This window comes from Akebia trifoliata, chromosome 3 (genome assembly GCF_017979445.1).
Source record: "Akebia trifoliata isolate Shusen 1 chromosome 3, ASM1797944v1, whole genome shotgun sequence".
Taxonomy (NCBI): domain Eukaryota; kingdom Viridiplantae; phylum Streptophyta; class Magnoliopsida; order Ranunculales; family Lardizabalaceae; genus Akebia; species Akebia trifoliata.
Genome location: NC_141377.1, coordinates 33,910,932 through 33,933,207, shown reverse-complemented (window position 1 = coordinate 33,933,207; position 22,276 = coordinate 33,910,932). Strand labels below are relative to the sequence as shown.

The 22,276-nt window shown below is 34.0% G+C and overlaps 2 protein-coding genes across 6 annotated transcripts; both read right to left on the bottom strand.

Moving 5' to 3' along the window:
• Positions 1-2,078: 2,078 nt before the first annotated feature.
• On the bottom strand, positions 2,079-12,719 carry LOC147406506 (uncharacterized). Of its 5 annotated transcripts, none has more exons than XM_086434584.1 (11): positions 12,520-12,716; positions 11,176-11,296; positions 10,183-10,247; positions 9,882-9,993; positions 9,658-9,732; positions 9,069-9,268; positions 6,183-6,239; positions 5,410-6,072; positions 3,311-3,523; positions 2,771-2,938; positions 2,079-2,396 (listed from the first exon to the last, which is right to left on the bottom strand). In XM_086434584.1, exons 2-11 carry the CDS (start codon positions 11,201-11,203, stop codon positions 2,238-2,240), a joined length of 1,740 nt encoding a protein of 579 aa, XP_086290710.1. In that variant the 5' UTR covers positions 11,204-11,296; positions 12,520-12,716; the 3' UTR covers positions 2,079-2,237. The 5 variants fall into 5 exon arrangements, 4 of the variants coding, with proteins under 4 accessions (XP_086290710.1, XP_086290708.1, XP_086290709.1 ...); XM_086434582.1 differs by having other exon boundaries at positions 2,079-2,399; positions 9,069-9,266; positions 9,656-9,732; positions 12,520-12,714; XM_086434583.1 differs by having other exon boundaries at positions 2,079-2,399; positions 11,176-11,281; positions 12,520-12,714.
• A 4,582-nt stretch (positions 12,720-17,301) lies between these two features.
• Positions 17,302-21,809, bottom strand: LOC147406505 (4,5-DOPA dioxygenase extradiol-like). The gene is made up of 3 exons (XM_086434581.1): positions 21,520-21,809; positions 18,702-19,072; positions 17,302-17,676 (listed from the first exon to the last, which is right to left on the bottom strand). Exons 1-3 carry the CDS (start codon positions 21,790-21,792, stop codon positions 17,484-17,486), a joined length of 837 nt encoding a protein of 278 aa, XP_086290707.1. The 5' UTR covers positions 21,793-21,809; the 3' UTR covers positions 17,302-17,483.
• Between the last annotated feature and the right edge of the window lie 467 nt (positions 21,810-22,276).

The following is a 22,276-nucleotide window of genomic DNA, read 5'->3' as shown; positions in this document are numbered from 1 at the left end:
CCCATTGACACTATGGAATTCCCCAAATTTGGCAGGGAAGCAATTAGGATTGATGAGGAATACCTAGACTAGTGTTCAAACAATACATTTGTGGCTTGGATTCCACTAAAGGAGCTTTCAATTCTCAGTCCTATTTTTGTTTCAAAGTTGGTTGTCACCGGTTTGGTACCTTTAAAGGGAAGGATTTTATGGAGCTTCTTGGACTCATTTATCGAGATCAAAAAGGAGAGAATAATCCAGCTTTTAAAAGGAATTTCATACAAGAAATTACAATTAGCTTTCTTATAATTTTCTTATAAAATATGCATATTGAGACAAATAAGTGGAGTTCACACAATCCCATTTTATTGCTTTTACTCTTTACCTCCCTTCAACTTTATTGTTTTTCATCTCTTCCTCATCTTCTTTTTTAATAATATCCCTCTAACTTTTATTATCTTTCTTCTCATTTTTTAATAATATCCCTTTCACCCCAAAGAGGATGCTCATGTTGTAGCCACAAACAAATTCCAGTCTATTTAATAAAATACAACGATAGATCTCATTCCTTTGTCTCAAGATATATACTCTATAAACAATGTATCTTAAAGACCATTGTCCCTCTTTTGTCTTCTCTCTTCTTTCCCAATATCATATTTATGTGGGCCTAATAACTGGGCATTCAAAGGAATAACCAAAGGACTTGTGGGTTTTTTATTCATACTTTTCCTATTATTGCAAATTAGATGTAGATTTTGTTTTTTTGAAGAGACGCTTGTGGAATATTTTGAAAAAAAATTCTTTTATGACATAAAGGAGAAGGTTAGAATACGCTTTGCCAGTGGAGAGTATAGGAGTCATAGGTGGAGAGGAGCTTTATATATAGGGTCACGTTCAATGGTTAACTCTTTGGCAAAACATTTTTCAAAACATGAATTAGAAATTTTGGAATGGGCTGATTTTTGGTGAGGAGATCATCATCACAAAAAATCAGCCCATTCCAAAACTTCTAACCCCATCAAAAATAATTTACAAAAAATGGACGGTCCACAATTTTTGAACTTGTAAACATGGGTTAGAAGTTTTGGAATGGACTGATTTTTGGTGAGGATGATCTCCTCACTGTAGAGATAATCCTCACCAAAAATCAGCCCATGCCAATACTTCTAACTCATGTTTTGAAAAATGTTTTGCCAAAAAGTTAGTCATTGAACGTAATATATATATATATATATATATAAGGGATTAGGATCCGTAGACACATAAAGCTACTCATAAAGCTACAACGTGTTTTGTCATATATATATGAAAACAATGGTTTTTCAAAATATGGGTTAGAGGTTTTGGATTGAGCTGATAGTCCCTATGATGAGAAGATCATCCTCACAAAAAATCAGCTCAATCTGAAACTTCTAAATCTATCAAAAGTGATTTCCAAATTATTGACAAAAAATCGACGGTCCACATTCTAAATCATTTTTAATGGGGTTAGAAATTTTAGATTGGACTGATTTTTTTTTTTTTTTCGGATGATCTTCTCATCATAGAGATCATCCTCACAAAAAATCAGCTCAATCCGAAACTTCTAACCTATATTTTGAAAATTTATTAATGTTACATTGTTTTTACATACAGTTTTTCATATGTCCCTTGATCCTGACCAATATGTATATATATATGGGTCTCGTTTACCACCCTACGCTTTACCAAACGTGTTTTATCCTACATGGGTTAGAAGTTTTGGAATAGGCTGATTTTTGGTGAGAATGACTTCTAACCCCATAAAAAATGATTTACAAAAAATGGACGGTCCACGATTTTTCAACTTGTAAACATGGAGCTAAAAATTTCGGAATGGGCTGATTTTTTGGTGAGGAGGATCTTCTAATCGTAGAGATCATCCTCACCAAAAATCAGCCCATTCCAAAACTTCTAACCCATGTAGGACAAAACACGTTTGGTAAAGCGTAGGGTAAAGTGTAGGGTGTTGAACATTTCCCTATATATAGATATATGAAGGGAAAACTGTACTGGTAGCCAATAATTTAAATTCCAAGTCTTCAAACTCTGCACACTAACTTAATCTTAATAAAGCAATAGAGAAGAAACAATAAACAATAACTTTATCTTGATATAATAAATCAAACTCCAAAAATAAAGAACTTTTTTGGATCGGCAAACGCAAATTTGGCTTGAAAATCTGTAACTAAGAACCTTCCCCAAACAACACAACCTGATTGTCTTGAGGTGGAATAGAACTACCACTCCTCCATTGAATCCTTTCCAGCACCGGCTTTCGGTAGATGAGAATTGAGTGAGAGGTTTTTGGTGAGGTTCACGACCATGGACATCTTGGAATCACTTCTCTGGGCTCTCATTGATGCTTGATCGGTTTTCCTCGCTCCTTCAAACCGCTTCTGCTGAACATGGTTTACAATTCAACTTTAGGATCCTAACGAAAAACTAATTGGCGTATAATCACACTTGTCGGACCCATTACAATCAACAACAAAAATTTGAAACAAAATGAGTGAGGCCCATAACCCATCACTGTTCAATCACAATCCGAACAGTGATGGGATGGCACTACATTTTCTGATTCTGAAATCTTCATCATCAAAGCTTATTATCCTATAGGAAGAAATTTCATCGTATAAACAAATAAAATTCAGATATACATCGATGTCAATGATTAAGTCCAATGGTGTATGAGGAAATGTACACCTAACTGTAATTAAAAGAATTGTACTTTAATTAATTAATAAAAGAATGGGGAAGATTAAGTAATTACCGGAAACTTGTTCCCATACGTCTCCATATGAGGAGATACAGCCTTATTGCTCCTGGCTTGGAGTGACTTTTCCTGGTCTTCGTAGAATTTAAAATCATCCAACATTGATGTTATTGCTGTATAACTCTTGAAAATGGTCAGCATTTCTAAACCTTGCTTAAGTCCAATCTGCAAATAGTAGTAATACAAGTCACAATCATGACGTTGATCATACCATTAAATTTCAAAAACTATTAAACGTAAGGCATACGAAGCTGTTATAACTAAAGTTTAAAATATCATCTCGAGGCATTATCTTGGTAAGGAGCTGATCCAAAATCTGATTCAAATCCAATATAGCACAAATGGGTACATAGGAAATGTATCAAACCGAATCTTTTTAAAAAATAGATCCAATAGCAACTTCGAATATGGAATTCTAAGGGATCAAATAAGAAATAATACCATGTGACTGTCCAGACTGAGACAATCCGAATCTCATTCCACTTTTGGCCAAGCTCTCAAAGTGGAAGACTACGTTAGAAGAATGATAGGAAATACCTCTTGTGTATCCCTGGTGTACGTCACAGGCCTGTTTTCATTGTTTTCAAGTATGATGTGCCGCAATTTACTGTTGGGTATGTCTTTTATTATGTGCCATTTTAGGGGGAAGAATCCATTCCACTTGTCTTGCTGCCAAAAGTCCATATCTTTCTTGAAGTCTACCGGCCCAATCATCTCAGCCAAGCCTAAAAACTGCCCACTTCCATTTACCTGATTATTACAAAATTAAAAGGTAAAAAAATGCAGTAATGAAATTAAAAAGTAAAAAAAAAAAGATGCAGTAACTTAGTATAAGATTTAACAGATTATGATACTGAAAATATGTAAATATAGAAAGAAAATCAGGCTGAGTGATTGGACCACGAGCATCCAACCACATACGGCCATAAGCATTTCTTATTTTATCTCCATCAAGACAAAGTGAAAATAGCTTGATTAAATAGCATACAGACGCAAGGAACTTCCTTTACCAATCAGAAATCATGAAACTTTAATTACGTCTCCCTTGTAAGGACAATAGAATAAAATGTATTGTGATTTGTGAAGAATGCTTGTTCAATGAGATAATTCTTCTAAAGATTACTTTACTTTAGCAGAAATTAACATAAGAGTCTAAACCCATATATAATCTGATTTTGCATTTACTTCCGGTCAACAGGGAATTTTGTATACTTGAAGAGCACCCGAAAAAGAGAGAGAGAGAGAGAGGATTATGTGACTGCATTTTCATTCACCTATGCCTAGGAAACCATTAGCAGAGTCATCCCATTGAATTAGATAATCTTTAGTGAATGGCAACAAGGCTTTTCGACTATAGTAGTCCCCACCAAATTGAAGTTGTGAGCTTTATCTCTCTACAGGAGGAGAATATTGGACTTGGTAATGAACGATAACAACTCTGTTACAAATACCATCATGTTTAGGCGTTCAAGGTACCTTGTATCTTATATAATAAAACATAACCGTGAGCCCCACTCCTTTGTCTCAATCTTTATACCCGCCACCAAGAATGTATCTCGAGGACACGGCTTTACTTTTATTGTAGTTTCTCTTCCACCTTGCAAGGATACCCCAACTTTATTTCTTTTCATCTTCTACTCCTTTTCCCTGAATACCCCTTCAACTTTAAATACCCCTCTAACTTTATTATCTTTTCTCTTTTACATAGGGCTGCAACTCGAGCGGGTTGGGCCAAATTGGGGATTAATCCATGCCCAACCCAAACTTGACAAACACCAACCTGCACCCATGCTCAACCCTATCTAGGGCATTAAATGACCAACCGAACCCAACCCAAGTCAGGTTGGTCGGGTTGATTCATTCCTAATTAATACTAGATAATTCAGTATTGGTAAGGGTTTATATGAAGATAAGTGGCATGTAAAAGAACTTAAAATTTTACAATTATTTGCCTAAAATGTGTTTCAAAAATTTTATATACATAAAATTATAAATAAATTGAAAGATGAAGATGATTAACTAAAATAATCATCTTTATTTACTGTCAATCACAATTTTCAAAACAAAAAAAAGCATCTAAAATTGTAATATAATCATTATATGATTACGAAATTACATTTAAATAGAAGCATTAATAATAAAGCAATCATTTGTTTAATGATGCAAATAATCACACATTGGTTTGTGGTAGATGATATATAGATAAACAAAGGCATGCATATTGAAATATGAATTGGGAGTGTGAAAGAAACCAAGATATAAGAAATATTTTTAAATTATAAAAATATTAAGTTCGGGCTCAGGCAAATCGGGTGGCCCAGACCAGACCTGACCCAATTTGAGTCGGGCATTGTTTTTCATTGCTTTCGTTGCCCGAACCTAAGGCCGAACCCAAGCTAACTATTCCCAGACCTGATCGAAGGTCGGGTTCAACGTAGCGGGTTCGGGTTTGTCCCACCCAAGTTCCAGCCCTTAACCCCAAAGACGGCACAGCCAAGCTCTAGTCATATATAAAATACAACTATTACTGTGTCAAATATATTTCAAAATATGAATAAGGAAAGCCTGTGAAATTACACACAACAGTCGAGATAAAAAGATTATTATCACATACAAAGGATAGATTTTAGACTGACCGAAAAGAAGAGGAAGATCGGACAGCTTATGCCTGATTCAGTAGATTTTGCCTCTGTATCATAAAACACTGCATCCAGCTTCTTATTACCATTTGGAGTGCTTGCCCATACACCATACTTGATGCTTTTATGAATGTCGTCTTCACTGTAAGACTTTATAACAAAAAATTTTGCATTTTCATAAACAGTTTGAAAATCTTGAACATTATATTTGTTCCTTCGGAGTGAGATCACGAACTCAACATTCTCAGCTGATGAACTCAAAGGATTGCGTACTCCACGAGCCCTAGGGCCACGGTTTGGTTCCCTGAAGGTTTCAAAGTTTCCATTCCTATTAAACTTCTCTCGGTTTGGTTCCCTTGAGGTTTCAAGGTTCCCATTTCTATTGAACTTTTCTTGGTTCGGTTCCCTCGAGGTTTCTAAGTTTCCATTCCTATTAAACTTCTCTCCCAACCTAAATCTATCATTGCCAGCCCAGGTCCGCCCATTTGGTCTGTAGGACATGGGACCATTATGCGGGAATGGTCCTTGAATTTGGTTTCTCACGGGACCATTATGCGGGAATGGTCCTTGAATTTGGTTGGTTAATGAAGAAAACTTTCTTACAGGATGGTACCCTTCAGTGAGTCCAGCTGATCGAAAATCAGATCCCAGTTGTGGCACCTGAAAGATAACATGTTCATATATAAGAAGAAAAAATTAGACTCATAAAGGACAAATACTATTCAGTTTAAGAGCAATCTGAACTTCAAGATTCAAGTTAGATGTTTTACCTTCATCGAAGAATAATCCATCCTCATCCCAAAGATTTGGGGTCGGCTAAAAGAAACCTGTTCTCCATTCAATTTGAAAAGTAGAAATAGAAAAACTTTGATATAAGTGATTAATTTAAATATTTTAAACTGATTTCTGAAAAGTAAACATAAAATCCAGAAGAAAGGTATGTCACATCCACCTTACAGCACAGTAGTGGAGAAACACAATGAGATTATGTTTATCAAATAGAATTCCTCAATAAAAGGACTTGAAGTGATACATGGACTACTGTTTAAGAATTACACCAAAACCATTTTGGGACATCCTAATATGCAAATGGGATTATGGGAATCAGACACTGAGTCTTTTAGGTCTTCAATCCAGATTTGTTCAATCAACTATCATGCTTTATGTGATACGGTAGAAACCATACACTTGATTTTGTTTGAAGAAAATGAGGTTGAATTGTTGAAGTTTGAGCATTAAAATGTCCACTACAAAAATAACAATATGCCGAATTTGCTGTCAGAACACACTAATTGTCAATTTTTTCCTTTCTATAAGAAAGTGAAAGTGAGTTTTGAACTCAAGTCCATGGAATTTCCACTCAAATGCTTAACCAACTTACAAAGCTGGCACCTTCAAGAGTCAATTACTCTGTTTCAACTCCCAAAATAGCAATTGGGACCTCATTTTGGTACATCCACACAGTCCATAGATGAGATAGACCTCACTACCAAGGAAAGATTGGCAAGTTGACTCATAAATCTACCAACCAACATCTTTCCCAAATTTGACTTGGTAAACTACTAATCAAACCATCAAATTGAAGTTGCTTTGACAGCATGTAACAGATCCATAAAGAGTATCTTGAGAAGAAAATATTGATTTGGACACTAGGATGGTTTATAAAACTAATTAAATAAAGATAAATTACAGAAATACATTCCAAGAAATTGAAGAGCTATAGGACACAAGGAGGATTTATTGAACTGACTAAAAAAAGATGTATTACAGAAATACATGCCCCTCACAGTTCCTTCCAAGGTGGCTTTTTTACCTTGATCAGACGAAATTCTTATTATCAACCACTTGGCCAAAAGAGGCAGGCGTACAGCTGGCATACATCTCATTTGCAAAGAGGACAGGGATAAGGTAGATTAGCTTATGCATTGTCCATTTGCAAGTTGGATTTGGACAAACTTATTTGCTATGTTTGGTGCTGTGGACAATCTCCAACCAAGTGCATGACTTATTATTGAGTTGACCTTCAAATTTTTATCTAAGAAAAATAATTATTTATATTGTATTCTTTCATTTGCTATTATTTAGGTCATTTAAAAGGATAGGAACAAGGAGAACTTGGATGCATTTGTGTTGAAGAGAAAGGTGCTTTTGTACAAGTGGGCCACTATATCGAGAGTTCAAAGGTGTTCATTTTGACGATTTTGTCTTCCATGGGAAGAATTTTGTTCTAAAGCATCTTTCAATCCCTTTTCTTTTTTCCTTGTGTTCCCTTTTGGTTATATAATATAAGTTTTGAGGGTTTTAGTGAGTACCTCTCTCACTAGTCCCTCCTGGTTTTTTTTTTTTTTTTTTGCCTCGTTCTTCAATATATTTGCCTTTTAATGTGATTTTAAAACTTGTCCGAGACCGGGACGACTCGCCAGGGAGGCAACTAGGTGAGATGGTCAGTCTGAACATCACATAAACCCATCTAAGATCCGATATGACTCATATGAGACCTGAGATGACTCATCCAATATTTTAAGAGTATCAACCAAGTTTATTAAAACTTGGACAAGTCAAACTGGTTTTGTGTTTTTTGACATAAAATGTCTATTATTTTTTATAGTAAGAACACAAAACAAACGCGAACAAAGAAAGTTGATAAGGTAACCAAAATATCAGTCCCCAATTTCATTCGTTTTATTCAATCAACAAAGAAAGTTGATCGCAGGGAATTTGTTTTCAAGGGAATGTGACTTCCTTGGGAAAATGAATTCCAGGGGAAATGAACACCACAGTTTGATTGCACCAAAGGAAAATGTCAAAAAGAAAGTTGATTTTTAGTTTTGCAGGTGGAGGAGATCATTAGACAACATTAGGAGGTTGGCAAATCATTTTCCTAGGGGTTTGGGGGTGGGGAAAAATTTTCCCTCCCAGGGTGGTAAATCACTTTGGGTGGGTGTTATAGGTGAAAATTGGGTCAATGGCACTTGTCAGTGTGTCTAAGAAGACACAAAGAAGGTTGATCCAGTCCAGGGAAACTTGATTTAGCTTGATTTATGCATTGAAGATGATTCTATGAAGATCTTTGCTTTCGGTGGTAGCCTTTGAGCTTCACTCTGGTGGACTAACACCGAGGGGGCTTTATGTTACAGGGTAAAAAAAGACTCATCATATTTTGTATATATTTGGGGTTGATGTATAATTTTGCGGTTGATTTGTAATTTTTAATAGATTTGTTGGGGATAATAGTAAGTTTTGAGAATCAAGGAGTATTTTGTAATAATCTTGTAAGAGGTGAAATTTATGGAAATGAGGAATTGGGGGAATTACCTGTAATTCCTAAATACTCCAACTCTTTAAAAAGAGGATAGAACTTTAGAAAAGGGGTTGTGAAACTTTAGTTGCTAAAGAGAGCTCATTCTCATAGATAGAGAGCAAAGAAAGGAGATTGGGGAAATATGCAATCATAAACCTAAAATCACATATTCAAAGGGAAATCATTTTCCCACCCATTTTCCATGTGCAGTCATACAGACCCTTCAAGAAAAACAATATCTTTCTGCAAGAAATTGAGGAATGACATCACTATTCAACTTTGAGCAGTAACTCGCAAACTAACATCAAAAAACAACAAGAAATCATCCTAAAGGCCACCTCAAAAATGAAATTACCTCCTTCAAGGACTTGAGAGGTTGACTTTGAGGTGTAGATTTAGGAAAGTAGGATGAGCCTGCAAACATGCGTGAGTTTGAATCCAACTGCCGCGAAGAAACATGGGTAACAACTGGACCATTTCTATTGATAGAGTTCAAGCCTTTTGATTTCAATGAAGCAGCTGGAGCTGCAGCAGAAGCATTAGGATTTGGACCTGCAAGTAAGGTTGAACCACATGAGTAAAATGGCAGATTAGAGAAAATAAGGCTGTTAATCAACATATTGTTCATGAACACCCATCAAAGTCCTTGGAACATATCGGTTATAGTCAGTGACATAGTAGAGACGAGAGCCATTATCTGATTGCATTACCCTGCATAGAGCACCACCGCAATTTGAAATTATAAAAGTTTAGTCAGTATAGCTACATTTTGCAATCAAAAATGTGATAAAAATAAAGTGGAGAGGCAGTTGATAAAAGAAAATTACAGAAAATCTTATTTACATGCTCAAGCAAGTTAAAACACAATGGTAACAAACTACAACTCACACCCTATATCAAGTAAGGTTAACCACGGGAGAAAATAATGCTTGAGGAACTTACCGAGTGTGGTATCTCTGATCCATTTCCTTCAAGAAAATAAGCATTGTCTTTAATTTCTGGATAGGACACATCATGCCCTGAAAAATCATAAAATATGTCAACAATGCTTTATCATCCTTGCATCCATAAATGGAGAAAAAACACATTGAAAACCAAGATTAAACCACTGCAAAGAATTAACTTGGATACTGATAACCATAATTTATGGTAAGGGGATGGTAAACACCTTTCTCTGCATCAGGTTGTTGATCAGATTCACCTTCCATGACAAAATTAGCATCTCCCATTAAGGATATGGAAGAAGCCGAACCAGATGTCTTACATTCTCTTCCAGAAGCCTGAGGAGAAGCCATATCTTAAGACTATGGGTTGCAATAAAAGAAGTACATCGATTTAATAAATTCGATGATTGATTGTTAGTATATTAGCAATCAGGCATAAGCCTTAAGGCCTCATAAATGAAAAAGAATAAGAAAGGCATAAGCCTTAAGATCTCATAGATGAAAAATATCAAAATGGTCATATACCACATCTTGTTCCTCCAAATTAGCCAAGGATGTTGATTTCAAGCTTGTGTCTGCCTTCTCCCTAACTGATTAAAATATAGTTAAGTGAAAAATAACACAATTTCTCATCACCCAAATGAAAAAAGAAAAGACCGAGATAAACAGTAACAACAATAAACATTAACATCTATTTTTCATTAAATCAGCTATGCTATATATAATGAGTATGCTAATTAGCTATACATGCTATTGAATTGCTTCCAAGAAAATAATATACTAAGAGTTACAAGAACATGGGCAAACTTGGGCCTCTACCTTAAATCTGTTACAAACTTGGGCCTCTATCTTAAATCTGGTAAACAAGATCATCAATCTAAACTACATACCCATAACCACCTCCTGGATTTGATTAATCAGAAAATAAAACCTATAAGACATTCTCAGTGACTACTTTTGCTCACCCAATAGACTCATAAAAAATTTTCTAGAAGGAGTCAAGTTCATCAAATAGGATCTTCAATCCATGTGACTTTTCGGGCACTTGCAATAAAGTAGGAAGCCCAATGTTCGACGGCCCCTAATCCATGGCCATTTAAACCATATATCATCATCAAACCGTTATTCCAAATATTTGGGGCCAGCTGAACAATCCATGTCTCCACATTCAATTTTAACTGAAGTTATTTTTTTTATTAAATCAAGTGTCTTCATATCTCCTCTCACTACCTCGATCCATATCCATCTAGTCTTCATCTCACTCTTATAATCATCAATTTATATGGTTCCGTCTTATTGGTGCTACTACAATTCACAAATGCATCTAAACCACATGTATATTAACAATACTAGAGTACAATAGCTTCAATTCTGCAAAATTTCCTCTCACAAAGAAATATGAAGTTTAAACAAGATCAAATTGATATACTGAACACATTAAAAACACATTCAAATGAAACAAATGCATGACACATAGAGCAAAAAATATAAATAATCAATAATGAAGTTGAAGGATACATTTCTCGAAATCTTTTTCATCGGCCATTACCGTTGAGGAGATGAAAAGACAAATTTAAACTTTGGAAACAAGTGTATTACTACTACTATGCCCGAGAAATCCCACCTGCAAAATTGAGGTCTAAAGGAAGAGGGGGAAATAGAGCATTATGAATAAAGGAAAAGGTTTGGCTACTAAATTAACAAACGAAAAAAAAAAAACTTGATTACATCTAAAGTAAACATTGAAACAAAGTGTCCTAAAATTGATTACTAGGCTATATATTATATGAACTTGTCTAGTTTAGTCATATTCAAAAAATGCCACTATACTGTGAACTCAAAATAATTTTATTTAGGATAGTTTTTAAATTAGGAATGGCACCTTTACAAGCACCCTTTAAGTCACCTAAATGTCCAATGCCATCAATCTTTGTTATTGCAACCAATGTTTTCAGACCCCTAGGCTTGAGGCAAGGCTCTCAACTAGCCAACGCCTCGGGGCGTAAAGCGTAAGCCTCACATGCATGATATTTTTAAATGAATAATATGATATAAAACTCAAAATTATATAGCCATTGCATATTTATAAATTTCAAATCCACACAATCGAATTTTAAGTTTTAATCCTTAACAATAAATAATAAAATAAAATATAAAGTACTAATATTTTACCTAAATAGAAATATTTTGTATTATAATAGTTGAAAGTCTCTATAATAACTATTATTTTATAATTCATTACACAAATACAATTAAATATTATGTTTTTTAGAAACTTTATTTGTGTAATACTAAACCAAATTGACCCATTGCTGAATAAGTACAGAATCCAAACTTAGCTTCTTATGGGATTGGGAACAAATATATTCAAGTTCAACTTCTTTGAGAACTACACGCTTTATATATAACTAACTAATCTCCAACTAATTCTAAAATTGGCAGATTGTGGCAACAGAACAATGTATATAAATTGTAACTGAATTATAAAAGATGCATTGCAAATCCAAATAACACATCTAAATTGTAACTGAATAATATAAGACACATTGGAGTGCAACAAAAAACTGTTGTTGTGGCAATAATAGTTCACTTTTCTTATTAATTCCCTTTCTCTACTCCAGGGCAAAAAAAAAAAAAAACACTTTAAAACTGTAACAAAAAAATTTCCTTTCTTTTCTTTTTTTTTTTTAAAGAAAATTAAAAAAAAAAATGTGTTTGAAAACTCTTGATTGTATGAGAAACACTACAACCTTTCATCAAATAAAGAATTTGTTTCTTGTTCCATCAAGAACTCATAGGACCTGTTTGGATGCCCCCAAAAAACTAGAAAAAGAACAAACAGAGAGAGAGAGAGAGCATTACGTGTCAAACGCCCAAAACCGGTCTCATTCTGCAAAATCCGTCAATGTTTCCTTTAATATTAAGTTCGTTAAGCGGTCTCCCAATGCAAAGAAAATTGCGTTTACGATGAAAACGGTTGTTCCCAAAAAAAAAAAAAAAGAGAGAGAGAGAAAGTAATGACGGAGAGAAGAAAAAGAGGATCAACTAATGGAGGTGCAACTCTGAAACTATCAGGCAGATCGAAGGGTTCATATATGTCTTGTATTAGAGAAACGTATGTGGACCGTTGGATCAATAGGTCTTGTGAAAAACATGATATTACGGTGGTATGGATGGTAAATATGTAACACAAAAATCGAAAAACTGTACGTAAAGTAAAAAATTCACTCCATTATGTTTCTAAGGAGATATTTTGTGTAAACTCGAGGATTATCCAATGGATTGGAGTATGAGATGACGTAGCCCTAGTGATAACTTTAATACTTCCATGTGTTTTTCATAAAGGGCAAAAATGGAAATTTAGATACGCTTGATTAGGCATGAAAAATACATTTTTTTTTTTTTTATGAAAAATTATATTTTTCATTGTAAAATTACCCATTTTCTATGGGAAATGTTTTTCTACACCTCATCTAAAAATCTAATATCGACCGGATTCCATTTTTTTCACCTCAAATGTGAGAAAATGAATCTATAATAATATAATTATCATAATCCAATGATTTTCGAGTTAAGGAAGTTTTCAATTTTGTGAATTATGACTTCAGAGTTTAGTCTAAAATACATGGCATAGGTATAATAAAATTTAGAATAAAAAAATTAATTAATTTCTCTTCTAATTAGCCAATTGAGCAAACAATTATGATGATCTAATTATGAATAATGTTGAAGTGACCTCAGGTTGGAATCTCATATCGCACTTCTTGACATGAAAGTATATGGGAACCACAGGTGTTTTTCATTGAGATATAAGTGAAAAAGCATATATAGTTCCTATCCACTTTCAAGTCAAGAAGTGTGATATGATGTTCAAGTTTGAGGTCACTTCAGCACGGCTCTTTAATTGTAAGATTTTGTTAACTTGTGCCCTAAAAGAATACTTTAAAGTTCAATGAATACATCTTGGGATCTGATTTTTGTATCAAATTTTCCCTAAAATTTTTTTTTGTCCCAAAGTGGATTTAATGCACTTTAATGTATGCATTATAAATCTAATAAATATTTACAATATTCTAGTAAAATTCTTAATCATATAATTTCTTGAAAATATTTGAACAATCAGAAATATCTAATCATATAATTTCTTGAAAATATTTGAACAATTAGAAATATCTGAACTTAATTTTTTTTTTTAATTACAACTTAGATCTCAAGAACCATTAAAAAAATTCAAGGCTTAATAAACTAAAATGGAAAAAAAAAAAATCCAACAAAATATATGAACATCCCTTGAGCTTGAATGAATGAGAGAGAGATAGAGAGAAAGAAAGAAAAATATATAAAAAAAAAGAACCAATAAAAAAAATTCTAAAGAGTTGCATAGATCGATTCGATTTTTGTTCTTCTCTACAAAGTTGCAGAGACCAATTTGAGTTTAGGTCTACTTTGTTGCTTTCAAATATGATTTTTATTCTTCGATCGATTTACCAAAGAAAGAGCGAGACTAACCTGAATGGGCTGCTGGAGAGTGGAGACGATGGAGATATTGAGAAGTCCAATCAATGGAGGAGACTGGAGCTTCGTCGGTTACTTAAGTTAATGTTCTTTTTCCCGAATATTACATTATTAATCAAAAAATTTATTTGATTTGTTTTATGAAAAAAAAAGGTATTTTATTCGTTTTCTCATTAAAATACATGAATTTTTCCCAATCATTTGATTATTCAAAAGAATAACACATTTATTAAATAAAAAAAATCGTGAATTTTTCATGAATAGAACGACAGATTGCTACCAAGGCAGTAGACCCTCTCCCTTTATCCCCTTATAAAGCGGGGTTGGGGTTTAATTTCGCTAAAGGACAATTTCATCTTTATTATCTTTCCCCTTCTATCACCTTCTAAATTTATTGCTTTTTCTCTTTTACTCCTTTCCAAAAATATCCATATAACTTTATTGTATTTTCTTTTCTTCTTCTTTTTTATTAATATTCCTCGACCACCATTGTATAACCATTCATTAATGGATGCTACTTAAATGACATAAAAGTGCAAACCTATAGCTGCAAAAGTAGAAATAATGGCACCATAAATAATATTATTCTTATAAAGTAGTATCAGAAGACTAATGATAAACTCACTCGAAAAAAGCCATTCGATGTTCACTTGCTGATGTGGATGTGTGTACAAAACCATAGATCTTTTTCCGTGTGTATCCCTAAGAAAAAGATCTATGGTTCTATGCACATGCCACGTCAACATGTGAATTTCAAGTGGCTTTTTTTAGTCAAATTATCACAACTCGATCTAGAAATAGGTTCACGAATGCCATCAATACCTACTGGAAGAGCAGTAATGAAGGGGGTAATAAATTCAAAATTTGCGGTTAATAAGGTAGGGATAATCAAAACACCAAACCATCCAATTTAAAGATGATTTTCAATACTAGTTAGTTATTATTGAAGTGACTTGACTTCATTGTCTTTCCTCTTCTACCCCTTTTTCAATAATGCCCTTTCAAATTTATTATATTTCCTCTGTTACCCCAAAGAGAATGTATCAATAGGCACGGGCTAACTCTAGTCAAACATTTAAACCCATTTTTTCACTTTTTTCTAAGTTATTTGAACTCCATGGAAAATGAAATTCATGGTTCAAGTTGGATTTAATTTATTAGATGACATGGTTTTAAAGCCCAATATGATATTGAGTTGACTTGGTATAGGCTCATCTTCAGTCTTTGAGTTCTATATCTATCATTGTATTTGACCTCGTCTTCAAATTATCTAATAAGAGAATCGTGGCAGTTTATTTCCATTTAAAATCATACAAGGTCACCATAGAAATGATAAAATTAATCATCTATTTTTTAAATGGGTACGGATCGATTAATTAGAGGATGAGAAACCATAAATATAACACTCCAAAACATGATTCATAAACTTTTATGTTTGTTCTTAGGCACCTTTGTGGTGATATCAAATTGACTATACAACTCCAATTTCATTTGTTTCTATGAACTATTGTTTTTCAACCTCTACATCTAATTAGAAAACTAACTTGTGTCTCAATGTTTAATGCTCAGGTGTGTTTTAATTGTTTGTAAAATTTTAAAAGCACAATAATGCAAAATATTTTCACTAAAAAAAAGAAATAAATAAACAAATAAAAACTACATAGTATTATAAGAAACCACTCTCATATTTTCTCAAACAATGAAGGAAATTAAAGGAAGTTTTTTGTTTTTAATTTTAATAAAGTGGTAGTCAAGTGTTGTATTTGTGACCAAGGACCCATGCTTTGTAAGACAAGTCAGACACTTCCTCATCAGCTCAAATTCTTGAAGACAAAACATTCACAAATGTGTGTTACTTAACAGATCCACAAAAAATAAAGCAATCCTACAAACTCTCCTTCATTAACAATCATCTTTTATCACAATCAGCTTCTCCCAATAGAAAGAAAACATGAAAAATAAATGAAAATTGAAAAGAAGACTTCAAAACTTACCCAAATGTGTGGATACCCACAAGAGGGTCTCAAGAATTGAGATTCAGAGTCCCAAAGAGAAAGAAAATCCTAGTTTGAGTTCCTCTTCTTCTATAAGAAAGAAAAGAAAAGAATATAGAGAGAGAGGACAGGTGAGAGGGACTATTTTATTGAAATTTTTTTTGCTCAAAAGTCAATCTGGGATTCCACAGATTCCCACATAAACCAATCACATGAGTCCGTGTGTATTGAGGGCATTCTCAATTTACAAAACTACCCTCTTTAGGCTTTATGCAATTGGTCGTTTGGGATTTTGTGAAATCCCGGATTGACTTTTATGTGAGCAAAAAATATCTTGTACGGTTCGACCTCTTCTTGTTCAACAGTTTAAATCTGTTGTTTTTTTAAAACAAATACGTTTTAACAGCAGCCGTTGCAATAGTCATTCAATTTCAAATAAATAAATAAATAATTGATTTTCTAATTTTTGATGGACAAAAACCTAGTAAAGAAATAAATGTTAAAAGTTTAAAAACGATATTCTTGGGACCTATGTTGCCTATTTTATTGGTTCACTTGGTTTGAATTTGGGTTCACGGTTCATCACTAGAATGATATCAATTAATCTCATATATAGAAGAAGACCTATGTCAAGAGGGCGTCAGTTCTGCACTGTAGGAACAAATTTGAAAAAGAAAAATGTTGGAGCAAATATACATCCCAAAAAACCAAAGAGTAAAAATTGTTTCGAGTTAAGCTTATGAGAAGTTATTTTATAAAAGCGTTCCATAATATACAAGAACCAAATGCACTTTTGAGTTTTTTTTTCCTACTTTTTCGAGTGAAAAGTTGTAGAAACACTGCCAAACCATGCTACCAAATGCAACCTAAATCCCAATGTTATGTTCTGCTATTTCCGTTTACTATTCTCTGTCAGGATAACATAGATCAGGAATGGCGAACAACTAATTGAGGATAGCTGATTAGCACACCCTTAGAGATAGCTATTTGTCCCTAATAATCTCCCTTAATCCATGTTGTCAAACATTCCCCTAAAGTAAAATCATATTCATTTACATTTACATCCATTAAAGAGTCCTCTGCATTTCATCATCAGTTAATTTGCTTGCAAATATTTACAAAATATAAAGAACGCTTTTGAAGTATGGAATTTGACATTAAATGCACAACATTTAAAATACATAAGTTCACTTAAATTTAAACATGGATTGATATATCAAGTAATTAACAACACAACACCGATGATTATTATTATTATTATTTTCAGAAATTCTACAGTAGATAAGTGTTGGGGGTTCCCTCTTAGCGCGATAACCTTCAAGGATTGGTTCTAAAGCGGTAAGACGAATAAGAAAAACAACCACTTTCCCAGCTATTATGCATGAGTTCAGCTTTGGATCCTTCACCTGCAGCTCCCAAAGCCACATGCAATGGGAAGAAGTGGTCAGGATGCGGATGTGCCATTTTAGCAGAAGGTGCCTTCTCCTCATAATGATTTACGTCTTCATATCTGCAAAATAATATCATGAGAAAGAGAAAACACGATTATATAACATATACGAGTATGATTAGGATTAATTGGAATATTAGTGTAAGTTTGTAACAGCTAAGGACTCATTATTGGTTGCTCCCCTCCTTTCAATAGAAGTGCTTCTATGGAATCACTTATATAAGAATTATGATCACAACATGCATCGTATTGTTATAGTAGTTACGGAACTGCTTCTTGGCGTACAAAAGTGATTTGAGAAGCTGTGGGGTGTTTGGTGAAAAACAATGGCAATGGTTGTCATTAATTTCAAAATCTAGAAATATTTCGAGACTACTTGATTATTAAGGAAAATTTATGAATATTTTCATCCAAAAAAACTCAATTCTTTTGTATGTTCAATCCGGATTCCTGCAAAAGTCAAAATCCAAATGTTGGTCAGGGGTAGCTTCAGTTTTTGGCTTGCCTTCGGTATCTCAATAGCTAGGGCCTCCTTTGATGCAACCCTGCTTTCAATAGAAGTACTTCTATGGAATCACTTTAAGAAGAATTGTGACTGCAAAATCAATTACTTGGTTACAATATTCAAGGAAGTGCTTTTGGGGATCTAGAAGTGCTTTTTGAAACTGTGGGACATTTCTGAAGACAACTTTTATGGATACACATTTTGGTCATAAAAAGAATGGATTTGTTGTCAATCACTTAAAATCCTAGTTTCAGGTGTATTTTGGTCATTGAGTTAAATATTATGGACATTTTAATTTCATCCATAAAAAACTACTTGTTTTTATACATTCCATCTGAACTACCGCAGAAGCCAAATCCGAAAGCTAGTTTAGGGGAACTTTGGCTTCTCGCCCATTTTTTGATTCAGACTTCTGCAGGAATCCAGAAGCCGAGTGTTTCCAAACCTGATTCTTCCATCCAAAAGCACATTTCAGGGATTGGAAGCTAAATTCCACACCCACAAAGCTACACCAAATGCTACCTAAGCAATTAATTGGTACACCAAATAGTTTTCTAAAGCTTAACATGAAATAGATTACCTGCCATTGATGAGAGATTCTGTGAGCCATGTATCAAAGTCTGAAGCCCACAAGTAAATAGGCCCATTTTTGTGTCGAACAGCCCTCATGTTGTGTGTCGCACTCCCTGACCCAATTATAAGGACTCCTTCCTCTCTTAGAGGGGCCAATGCCTTTCCAACGTTGTAGTGATGAGTTCCATCCAATTCGGTCTGAACGGAAAGTTGACACACCGGAATGTTGGCCTCTGGGTACATGAGCATGAGAGGCACCCATGCACCATGGTCAAGCCCACGAGTTCTATCTTCCTTTACATGTTTGAACCCGGACCTTGTCAACAACTCCTTGACCCGCATTGCCAATTCCGGGGCACCAGGGGCAGGATACTCGAGCTGCCAACAAGAATATGGGTTAAATCCATAAAAATCCAATCTTTCAATTTGTTTGTGTGTGTGTGTGTGTGTGTGTGTGTGTGTGTGTGTTTTATAGATATGCAAAGTAGGGTGGAAATGGCATGAGTCAGTCCAATAGTCCAAACTCATGGGTTGAAGGGGTCGATTTATGTAGAAGTGGAAGTTGATTGTATATCAGATCGTTTTCAATAAGTCATGATATGGATTTAGTTTAACCCAAACCTATTATTGGCCTAGTCTTAGTAGAGGTGTTGATTCTACATTTATCTATAACCAAAGCCTAAATAAAAGATAAGTTCCGGTTCTTATTGATTTTGACTTAGGGTATGAAACCCTGGATGCGAAACAACCTTACAAATACCCATTTAACATATAATTATCGGGTCCATGATAGTATCCTCAAATCTACTCATTGACACCCTCAAGTCTTAGTACCACTGGAGCAATTTGTGACATCAAAAATGTTTGCCTGGGAATGTAGAAAAAATAGGATGAATTATCTAAACGAACAAGTGAACAAGAAACCTTCCAACGAATTAATTTTGTGTTCAAAATTCAAATACATGTCGCAAACCTCTTTCTAGATCTATTAATTTTAATAACGGGCCACATGAGTAATTAATTGTGATGGGACAAATTAAAGGAAAAAAGAGTGAAACCTTTAGATAACTATAATAGATGCTACTATTTTTAGTGAATTTAAGATTAAAAGAGTGAATCATATATTTTAGTTAGGGTGGGAAAAAGTGACAAAATTTAGGGGATGTTTTCTTGTCATCCCTCCAAATTGGTAAAGTTTCAAATCACTACAAAGTGCAATAATTGCATGATTTCTCAAGGAAGACTGTGGGTGCAAGCTAGGGCTGCAACCTGGGCAGGTTGGAGGGTAAACCCATGCTCAACCCAAGTAGCAGAACCTTCAACCCGAGCTTGATAGTCTAAAACCGGGTTGAATTCAGGTTAGCCCGAGTTACGTAATTTTGGGCAGTTTGGTCGGGTTGGCCTTGTTGAATAACCTATTTTCAATGAGAGAATATTTAGACAAACCATACTAACCAAAGTTCACATTATTATTAACCAATTGTCCACAAGTCATAATAATATATATGATGAAATAAAAAATTTACTAATAATACAAAAAATATTTATTTATTTATTAGTATATACCATCAGGTTTGGGTTGAGTCTAGTTGCTCGTACCCTCAATCAGAGTTCAACCAGAATTGAAATCAGGTTGAGATATTCTAACCTAAGATCAACTCATCTTCTACATAACTCGGCCCAGTCTTGCCCATGAATCAGGTTGAGCCCAAATTGAGTTCGGGCCAGTCCGCCCTAGTGCAAGCAGGTTTTCGAAGGCTCTAAAACCACTTTGTCTAGAGCCAAATCATGTTATTGAGGAAGAGTTCATATCTGCTTCCAATATCTTCATCCAAGTTTTTGGGTCTTCTTCTCACTCTTTATGACCTTCAACTTGAATTTTTTTTATAATTTGGATAGTAATCGACTTTCATAGAAGATGCCTAAATCATCTTAGTCGACTTTCTTTAGTTAATCGTCTATTAGAGATACTTCAATAATTTTTCGATTATGTTTGTTTATAACTTCATCTTTTCTAATCTTTCCACTTATCCATCTTAACTACTCTAAATATATTGATACGATGCTTCCAAATTACCCAATATTTAACTTCATAAAACATAGTAGGTCTTACTACCGTCTTATAAATTTTCCATATTAGTGTGGTTGGTATATATCTATCACATAGTAATCCTAAAGTGTACATCCATATTAATCATCCAACTTTGATTCTACGTGCAATAACACCTTCATCAAAATAATTTTTAATGTTTAAAGTCTATTTTATTCGAGATTAGAGTGAAAAATCATCTATGAGATACAATCTTGAGGTCAATTCTTAGTATATAACTAGTAAATGGCATCTATTACAAAAATTATGATTTTTTTGCATAATTACAAATTTGTATAATTACTTTAAAATTTTCAAATAAATAATATAATTTTTTTAATAGAAAATGTAGAGATGGAATTGCTCGGTAATACGTGGAGGTGGACCCACCATTCTATTATCAAAAAACCAAATTTTATTTTAGCGTACAAACCTAAAAAAGCTCTTCTAGACTTCTCAATTCAAGATTGAGATACAAATTAGTCAAAGTTATGATGTCGGTTCAAAGATAAACATTACGTTTAAGACGCCAAATTAGAATTAAAATTACAAAAACATCCCTCAAATCCGTTTTACCTCTTAATTTTGAGGAGAAATTATATTCCACTTCTAATAATAAATTTTTTTTTTTACAACAAATAAAATCAAGAAATAAAATTTCGAGATCATTGAAATTGAATGAGAGAGAATTTTAAATCTAAAAAAAAAAATTTGAAAAAAAAAAAAAAAGACGGACCTCGTACATGGGCTTAGGGAAGCCGTAGAAATCGTGGATGGTGGAGTTAGAATTGACGGCGTTAACAGTGGGATGTGCCGTTTCCCAGTGTCCTGAGATGATGAGAATTGATTTGGGTTTCTCGGAAAATATTTTCTTCTGCCACGATTTCAAGAAATCTCTCGCGGGCAAAGAGTCGTCGATCGCAAGCATTGGTGATCCATGTGAGATGAAGAACGTATCCATTTTTTTTGTTTTTCGATCCTTTTTTATGCAGAGATCGAGCGCGCGCATGCGAGAGAGAGAAACAATTTTATTATTTTATAGTCGAAGAGATAACAGATTGGGGCGGCAACATATAACGCCGTTACGTTAATATATTAAGTTGGTGGAATCTAATATTAGGTACGGCTGAGCCGGTCAAGGAATGATCCAACTGCGTTCGTGGTACTATTTTTTTAAATATAAAAAATTAGGAAAATGTTTGAATGACACACGGAATTTACTGCGATTCTCACACGTCTGACGTGGGATGTGCACATAACCACAGATTTTTTTTCCTCGCGATACGAGTAAAACCATCTACGATTATATATGATATCCACGTCAGAATTGTGAGAATCACAGTAATTTTTGTGTCACCCCAGCACGACTCAAAAAATTATATTTTACTTGAAAATTGAAAAGAATCGTGCTACACAGACATTCTATAACACTTTCTACAGAACTGCCTGTGTAGACAACCATTGATCGTCCTCCAATGTACATCATTCGTATC

Bases quoted from the DNA above. Each gene is read 5' to 3' on its own strand.
- LOC147406506 (XM_086434582.1), bottom strand. From the start codon at position 11,203: ATGGCCGATGAAAAAGATTTCGAGAAAT. The intron at 9,267-9,655 runs GTAAGTTCCTCA...ACCTTACTTGCA, and splicing joins GATCAGAGATACCACACTCG to GGTCCAAATCCTAATGCTTC. The intron at 2,939-3,310 runs GTATTTCCTATC...TACTATTTGCAG, and splicing joins ACACCAGGGATACACAAGAG to ATTGGACTTAAGCAAGGTTT.
- LOC147406505 (XM_086434581.1), bottom strand. From the start codon at position 21,792: ATGCGCGCGCTCGATCTCTGCATAAAAAAGGATCGAAAAACAAAAAAA. The intron at 19,073-21,519 runs GTCCGTCTTTTT...TCTTGTTGGCAG, and splicing joins TCCCTAAGCCCATGTACGAG to CTCGAGTATCCTGCCCCTGG. The intron at 17,677-18,701 runs GTAATCTATTTC...ATTATTTTGCAG, and splicing joins GAATCTCTCATCAATGGCAG to ATATGAAGACGTAAATCATT.